The 9,288-nt window shown below is 37.3% G+C and overlaps 1 protein-coding gene across 1 annotated transcript; it reads right to left on the reverse strand.

The window, feature by feature from the left end:
- Positions 1-7,682: 7,682 nt before the first annotated feature.
- On the reverse strand, positions 7,683-8,468 carry LOC139899904 (uncharacterized). Its single transcript, XM_071882731.1, has one exon. It carries the CDS (start codon positions 8,466-8,468, stop codon positions 7,683-7,685), a length of 786 nt encoding a protein of 261 aa, XP_071738832.1.
- Positions 8,469-9,288: the final 820 nt, after the last annotated feature.

The raw sequence follows: 9,288 nt of genomic DNA on the forward strand, positions 1-9,288 counted from the left end.
AGAGTTGAACGAGTGAGCAGGAAAGTCAACCTATTGGCATTTAAGAGTAGTTAAGTGTTTTGACCATGTTTAAGTTTAAGAATGTGTTTAAGTATAGTTTGTTTTACTAAGTTCCTATTCCTAGTAAGTTACTATTTTTATAAAGTTTCCATTTTTATAAAGTTTCTTATTTTACTAAGTTTCTATGACTAGAGAGTTTCTACTTTTATCAGTGTTTTCCATTTTAGGATACTTGTTGTATTAGATAAGCTTCCAATCACCCCTTTCCCTTCGAATGGCTAATTTAGATCTAGGGGCTTGAGCCATAGGACCCTTTAAATCGGAAATCCAAACCGTCTGCCTAGAATCTCATAGAAACCATTCGTCAAGAAAGTTCGAAGATCTATACATCTCTAATACATATCCCAAAATATTTTTATGTTACAATATAAGTAGTAGGTTATAGGTGCTAGTAATAGTAATAGTGTATACATGTTATTTATTTTATTTTTAATTGCATATAATTTATAACATTATTTACATGTTTCGGTAAAAATAATAACCGAAGTAAAAAGTAAAAAGTAAAAAGTAAAAAGTAAAAAGTAAAAAAAATAAAAAGTAAGAAAAGAATACTTACTAGTAGTAATTCTTCAAAGAGAGAATGAGAGAAATTTTAGTGTGAGTTTGAATGAGAAATGAGGGGTATTTATACTTGAAAAAAATTAGGTAAAAAGAATAAAATAATTAAAAGAAAAAGAAATATTTAATTCTTAATGGGATTTTAAAATTAAAAAGTATTAAATGTTAGGTCATGGGATAATGCACAAAATAAAATAATAAAAGTAGTTTTTTCATTACAATTTTTAATTAAAAAGTAATTTATTTATTTATTTATTATTATTTTTATTTATTTTAAGGATTTTTTTTATGTAAATAAACAAATTTATTTAATGTTTTTCCAAGAATATTTGTCAATAATATTTTTTTTTATTTTTTTATTTTTTATTATTTAATTGATAAATACAAATTTTGCATAAAAATAATAAATAATTCGGTATTTTGTATTTTTAATAATAATTATGATTTTAATTATTAAACTATAGCTTTAGTAAGTTTGTAAAAATTATTACATTTATATATAATTGGATTTATTATATAGTTAAATATATAATACATTAACTAAATAATAAAAGTGATACAAAGTTTATATACTTAGTTAAATTATGTCAAATTATATAAATTAATAATATATTATTTATTTAAGCGTACATTGTTGACTAAAAATTACTATTCGGTTAATATTTAATTGTATATAACAACCCTTAATACATATAGTCAGACATATAACCCTAGGGTTAATTCAGTAATTTAGAAGTCAAAAAGTGAGGGTTGTTACAACTTTGGAGCAAGTTAGGCATTTTCCAACATAAGTAGCGACGTCCCTTTTAATGTTCGACCACCAATATTGTTCCTTAAGGTCGTGGTATATCTTATTGGCACCGGGGTGAATAGAATATCTTGACTTATGGGCTTCGTCTAAAATAAGGCTTCGTAAGTCCCCATAACTAGGTACCCAAATTCTTCCGGCGAAATATCGGAGTCCGGTTTCTTTAACTTCGAATCGAGAGGTGAGGACGTTCAAGTGTTCGAGAGAGATGTTTTCATCCTTGAGAGCCTCGTCTTAGGCTACACGAATTTGACTATTGAGGTTGGTGTGAATGGTGATGTTTAAAGCGCGAACACGAAGAGGCACCACTCTTTCCTTTCGACTTAAGGCATCGGCTACTACGTTTGCCTTCTCGGGATGGTAACGAAGCTCACAATCGTAATCGTTCAAAGTTTCAATCCACCGTCGTTGTCTCATGTTTAGTTGTTTTTGATCGAAGATGTGTTGAAGGCTTTTGTGATCGGTGAAGATAGTACTCTTGGTTCCATAAAGATAGTGTCTCCACATTTTGAGTGCAAAGACAACGGCTCCGAGTTCGAGATCATGTGTCGTGTAGTTTCGTTCATGAATTTTCAATTGTCGAGAGGCATAAGCAATGACTTTCTTTCGTTGCATCAATGCACACCCAAAACCATGTTTCGAGGCATCACAATATAAAGCAAAATCATCATTGCCTTCGGGAAGTGACAAGATAGGAGCGGTGGTTAGCTTTGTCTTCAAGATTTGAAACGCGGATTCTTGCTCGGTCGCCCAAATGAATTTCTTTCCCTTGTGAGTTAACGCGGTTAGAGGACGTGCAACTAAAGAGAAGTTTTCGATGAATCTACGATAGTACCCGGCGAGACCCAAAAATTGACGAATGTGAGTAGGAGTAGTAGGAGTCTCCCATTTACTAATGGCTTCGATTTTTGCGGGATCAACTTTAATACCTTGATCACTTACAACATGACCAAGAAATTGAACTTCCTTCAACCAAAATTCACACTTGGAGAATTTGGCATAGAGTCGTTCTTGTCTCAAGAGTTCAAGCACAAGTCGGAGATGTTGTTCGTGCTCTTCTTCGCTTTTAGAATAGACCAAAATATCATCGATGAACACGGTAACGAATTTGTCAAGATACGGTTTGCACACGCGGTTCATAAGGTCCATGAACACCGCCGGTGCGTTAGTGAGACCAAATGGCATTACAAGAAATTCATAACTACCATAACGAGTCCGGAAAGTGGTTTTGGAGACATCTTCCCCCTTAACCCTTGATTGATGATAACCCGAGCGGAGATCGATTTTCGAATATACACGAGATCCTTGTAATTGATCAAATAGGTCATCGATGTGTGGAAGAGGATATCGATTCTTAACCGTCAATTTGTTTAGTTCACGATAGTCGATACACATTCGTAGGGATCCATCTTTCTTCTTAACGAATAAAATCAGAGCGCCCCATGGTGAATGGCTAGGTTGGATAAAACCACGGTCAAGTAGTTCTTGAATTTGACTTTGCAATTCTTGCATTTCGGATGGAGCAAGTCTATATGGTGCACGTGCTACGGGTGCGGCTCCCGGAATAAGATTGATTTGGAATTCAACCGGTCGATGAGGTGGAAGTCCCGGCAATTCGTCGGGAAATACATCGGAAAAGTCACTAACAATTGGCACATCATCGATATGCTTCTCGTCGGTATTAACTTTCTTAACGTGGGCTAGAATCGCGAAACAACCTTTACGAAGGTACTTTTCAACTTTAAGGAACGAGACGAGGTTGAGTCCGGTGCAACTCTTATCGCCATAGACAATCAAGGGTTTACCATTCTCGATAGGAATTTGAATCGCTTTAAGATCGCAAAGAATGTGATATTTCGTTTTGGCTAGCAAATCCATACCAATGATTACATCAAAGCTCCCTAGTTCTATAGGTATCAAGTTAATTTCAAACTCTTTACCCATTAAGTTTAACGTACACCCCCGGTAAAATTTGTCGGCACTCAATAGTTTTCCGTTGGCCACTTCAATGGTATAAGTAGTATCTAGTGGGAGTGGTGGAGTGCTAAAAGAATGAGTCAAAGTCTTGGATACAAAACTCTTGTTGGCAGCCGAATTGAATAAACAAGAGACATAAGAATTGTTGAGAAGAAACGTACCCGTGACTAGTTCATTGTCATCTCGGGCTTCCTCGGTGTTGATGTTGAAATCCCGGCCGCGTGTATTGGGGTTAGCTTTCTTCTTTGGGCATGCATTCCTATAATGACCCAGTTGGCCACATTCATAACAAACACCCAGTTTTGGTGCATTGGGCCCCTTTTGAGTAACGGGGGCGGTATTCCTACAATTGTGGGCCACGTGGCCACTCCTTTGACACTTGACGCAAAATGGTTTGCCACATTCACCAAGATGATGTTTGTAGCACTTGTTACAATAAGGTAAGTTTCCGGCATAACTCTTCTTGCCATCGGAGGTGAAAGGCTTTTTGGTGAAGTTGTTGGTGTAGTTGTTTGATGGAGTGGCTTCCCATTTTCTTTTGTTGCCACCCGATTTATCCTCGGCCTTAGGTGCCGGTGCTACGATTTCATCCACCGTTTCAATCAATTTGTGGGGCATATTCAAAGCTTTTTGATGATTAGTGGGTTTGGATGACATTACTCCGTGTTTGATGCTCTTTGGAAGACCATCCATGTAAAGTTCAACCCTTAAAGACTCGGGGTTCACAAGGTTTGGGCACATCAAGGCTAATTCGGAATATCGTTGATTATAAGCCTTGAGGTCGTTTTCGACCGCTTTTAAAGTTCTTAGCTCTTGTTCGAGCTTGCGAGTCTCTTCATGCGGGTAGTATTCGATGATCATCTTTTCTTTCAAATCAGGCAAAGAGAGAGTGTGGGCTTCATCGGTGCCCACAGATTGTACATAGATATTCCACCACGTGAGAGCGATACCGGCGAAAGTGTGGGTGAAATATTTAACCTTATCTTGGTCCCGACAACCGCTTATGCTAAAAACGGCTTCTGTTTGCTCAAACCATCGAGTGAGAGCAATCGGTCCTCCGGTCCCATCAAAAGTATGAGGTTTGCACCCCATGAAAGCTTTGTAGGAGCATCCCTCGTTTGAGTTACCGGCTCCATTTTTGTTGTTGTTGTGGTTGTTGTTATTGTTGTTGTTGTTGGAAGAGTGACCGTCCATGGCTGCATCCACGGCGGTGGCTATCATTCGTTGTAGAGCTTGTTCGGTTGTTTCATGGCATGGTACACGGCGATGAGGCATTGTTCCTTCAAAATACAAGAATATCATTGATTAGTATTCTCAATAATACTAACCGTGATATGGAATGAGGATAAAGAGAAAATTTTCCTTGACTCGCCTTAAATTCTTTATGTCATAATGTCGGAACGTTCATATGAGTCACCGTAATATAATCCCAGAAATTATATTACCCTAATTCATATGTGCATTTGACATTATTTCACTAAGTCAAGGTGGCGTGTCAATCAAATTAAACAATGTAAGATTAAGATGGAATAAAAGTTAGATATGAATAGAAGAGTTCGAGAACAAATGCACAAGTAGTCAAGTAATTCCTACTTCAAGTGTATATACCGGTTGTAGTCTAGACTCACTAATGTACCCTATGACTCAGGGTTGACACCAATGAACTCTAAATCTCTACAACCAACGCTCTGATACCACATGTAGTGACTCGACAAAATCGTCATTGACGGCGCCGTCTACTTAGGTCCCGTTACGTGGTCATAAGTCTTTTAAAACAACGTTTGACCAAAATATGTCGCATTCATTTCAAAAGTGAGGATGTTTCAAGGTTTACAAAGTAGTTCGACAACTAGTTACATTACAATGTTTAAAGTACAATTGAAACATATGCGACACAATTTAAGAATAAGTCAAAAGACGCTCCACGTATGTATGTATACTCGACATCCATCAAAAGTATAGTGCGGAAGCATGTATCACCTAGTATTCAAGGACCTGAGAAAAACATAGAAAATCTGTCAACGAAACGTTGATGAAATCATAGGTGTATGTATAAAGTAAGTTTTGAACCACAAGATTTAGTATAAACCGATTATCAAGCGTATACATCTCAAAAGATGTGTTTGTATCACGAGCATCTAATTATCAAAGCTTAACTGAATCTTACCTCTGCATATAGTGTTAGAACCTACACTATTCTGATAAAATTATATTTCATTCGCTAACGGTAGCGAACCGTCCTAACGAGAGTTCGTTAAACCCGTATGGCCACACAACATAAGTTCATGCTTACACCCTACAAGTGTAACTGATGATAATTAGACTTGAGGATTTTTGTTCTAACTCGTATGTATATTTGCTTTCGTATTTGTGTTCAAAGTATAAAGGTATAAATCATTTATGTTTTCTCATCTCACGTATAAGTATAAAAGAGTAAAAGTGGGACTATGATCTCACCTTGAGTGCAAGCGTAAATAAGGTACTTCACAAAGTAATGTGTGCAAGAACGAATGCTAGTCTTGACCTAAACAAGTAGGTCGTATCAATAACGGTAAACACGATTGGTCAAAGTTGTTCAATTAGTCCTATGGCTCGTTACGACTCGATTACATATAGCATGTGAATCACGTTGCCAAGTTCCATGCATGATTCAAATGTAAAAGCATGTTAGGATGATTGCATAAGTATTTGGTTAAGTTTAAACTAAAGTCAACTTTGGTCGGGTCAAAGTCAATGAAAAAGTCAACACGTTCGGGTCGGGTCCCGAACTATTTTCCGAGGTTTTTAATCATATATAAGCATGTTAGAATAAGTTACATGTGAATCGGAGGTGCGTAGCATAGTTAAAATTAATGAAAAAGTTGAAATGTAGCCAGCCATTTTTGGAAGCTTTAAGCCGCGCCGCGGCTGGAATACCCGCGCCGCGGGCTAATGAAGGTTTTGAGGGTCGAGCCTTTTGATGGTCCCATACCATCAGGGTCACTGTTAAGCCACGCCGCGGCCTGGAGGTCCGCGCCGCGGTGGGTATCTGATCAGCAATCTGGGCAGTACTCAAGTGTCAAAACGAGCCAAACTTCAAACTAGCATAATTTATGAACCGTAAACACTTAAAACGCGTATTTTATATCGTTGGAAAGGTAATTTAACGAAGAAAACAACTAAACACCTTTCATCAATTAAAATCATCATTTACAAAAATCAAATCCGAGTTGAATGCTCATTTAATGTTCATCATAAACACTTTCAAGTTCATAAATGTATATTTAGGATTCGGGAAATAAATGCATACTTATAATACGCCGTTTCGTAGGTAATTATGCATACAATACAACTAAACACTTACAAACAACTCTGCTAAGCATTCAATGCATCAAAAGTTCACTTTACTTCTACCAAACCCTAACTCAAAACCATAAATTTAACAATTATGTTTATGAAGCTTTTCCATGTCAACCTACATACCAAATTGAAGCTAGTGATGCTAGTAACACATTTAATACATGCAGTTTTAACATATAACAACATTTAAGCAACCAAATCTCAAAATCAAACACACCCATTTCAAGTTTAAGCTAGTTACATCAAAATGACAAGAACAAGCATATAAATCATATATTCATGTTAGACTTGAGCCATATACACTAATTAACACTATACGTTAAAAACATCAAGAACACAAAATCTAGTGTTTTTAGAAAGTTACCCAAATGCAATGAGATTGGTATGGATTTGAAGAGGAAGATGCCAGGATTCCAAATATGTAATTTGTTTGAGTTGATGCTTGCTCGATTCAAAATAGATGATGATTCTTTGTTTGGTTGTTTGAGAGAAAAAGAATGGAAGTATTAGAGAGGGAGGTGAAGAATGAATGGATGAGAGAGGCTTGACCATTTGATCTAGTCAAATGTTTGGCATCTTGATGAGTTTAGTCCCTCAAGTTTGAATCGGGTGCATGAATTACCTAAACGAGATAATTTAAAATGCGTATTAACGGAGGATGTTATAATTATATAACGGACTTTAAATTAGTATAACGGAAAGTAAACGGAAAAAGATGAGATGTTACAATCCACTTGAAGCTTTTGACTTGAGTTTCGTTGAGGGCTACGGGAACATTCCAACTCTTATTTGAGAAGACCTTTTGGTTACGATTCTTCTAAATTAGATATGAACATGTCCATACAACCACTTGCCAAATTAATTTACCCACAAAAGAGTTCGATTCCGTATCTAAAAAGAGTTCGTCAACGTTAACATAAGGAATTCCTCCACGACCCCACTAATCAAAGACTTTGCACCAAACCTCGAAAGCATTTATACACAAAATTAGTGAGTGGTTGAACGTCTCAACATCATCATCGCATAACGGACATCGTACCGAATGTAGGTCAATGCCTCTTTTATCAAGTTCCATCAAAACCGGAAGACGTAATTTCCTTGCTCTCCAAACAAATACCTCCACCTTTTTTGGTACAAGCTTGTTGCGTAAGGTCTCACAATTTGTATCACTTGAAGTTAGAAGTTTCGAGTTGATCATATCTGTAAGTGCTTTTGTGTTGAAGACCCCATTGCTACCCGATGACCATCTCCAAGTATCTATCTTTTTTGCATTTAAAACCGCACCCGAGATTATTCCGTTTAAAGTATGAAGCTCGTCCATTGCACGTCCGAATGGTTCTCTTGTCCAAGACCAATTACCCACACCCCTAGTCCCGCCCCAAATGACCCGATCTTTTACCGAAGCGTTTATGTCAGAGTCTAGTCTCGAAAGCCTTTTGAATTTGGTTTTGAGCACCTCATTTCCATTCCACGAATCATTCCAAAAAGAAGTAGAGCCGCCATTACCTAGTTCTTTGACAAAAAAATTTCGAAAGGGAAGACCAATCTCATTAATATCAAAACCGGTTTTTATAATGTCATTCCACACTGATTTGAAGGAATCGGTATGTAATGAATCATCCCCAAAAAGACCCCCCGAAGTTTCGTAAATACTTGAAATAACCTTGACCCACAAGAAGGTGGTTTCGGTTTTAAACCTCCACCACCACTTGCCAATCAAAGCCATGTTTTTGCTTTTAAGAGCACCCAAATTTAACCCGCCCTCCCCATAAGGTAATTGAGTTTCACCCCATTTGACCTACGAAATTTTTGATTTATTTCCCTCCGACCCGCCCAAAAAAAAAGAACGTCTTACACACTCAAGTTTTTTGATCACACATGGCGGGGCACGGAAGAGCGAGAAGTAGTACAACGGGAGACTATTTAGCACCGATTTCACAAGAATCAAACGCCCACCAAATGACACCGTATTAGCTCTCCAATCCGAAAGATGTTTCTCGAATTTACAAATAACCGGTTTCCAATTATCTTCTTTCTTCATATTGCCACATACGGGAAGACCTAGGTAGATAAATGGAATAGAACCAACTTTGCAATTAAATGTGGTAGCCATGCGTTGAACTTCAACCTTGTCAACGCCAATGCCAACGAGACTACTCTTATGATAGTTAACTTTGAGACCCGAAGTAAGTTCAAAGCACTTAAGGAGTTTCATTAGGTTTCAGATATTACCTTCACTCCACGTCCCAAAAAAGATTGTGTCATCCGCATATTGAAGTTGGGAAATTGAAATTTTTTTCGTGTCCAACTTCCACCCCCAAAATTTTTTTTCCTCACCGCATTTTCGTTAACACATTTAGTCCTTCCATCGCCAAAATGAATCAAAATGGGTATAGTGGATCTCCTTGTCAAAACCCTCATTCTAAAGAAAATTCGTTTGTAGGGGACCCATTTACAAGAACCGAAATTGAGGCCGACTTAAGACATGATAGTATCCATTTCCGCCATTTTACCCAAAACCCCATAATCTCCATTATTTCATTTAG

This window comes from Rutidosis leptorrhynchoides, chromosome 1 (genome assembly GCF_046630445.1).
Source record: "Rutidosis leptorrhynchoides isolate AG116_Rl617_1_P2 chromosome 1, CSIRO_AGI_Rlap_v1, whole genome shotgun sequence".
In the NCBI taxonomy this organism is placed as follows: domain Eukaryota; kingdom Viridiplantae; phylum Streptophyta; class Magnoliopsida; order Asterales; family Asteraceae; genus Rutidosis; species Rutidosis leptorrhynchoides.

Coding starts and splice junctions, on each gene's coding strand:
- LOC139899904 (XM_071882731.1), bottom strand. CDS start 8,468: ATGGCTTTGATTGGCAAGTGGTGGTGGAGGTTTAAAACCGAAACCACC.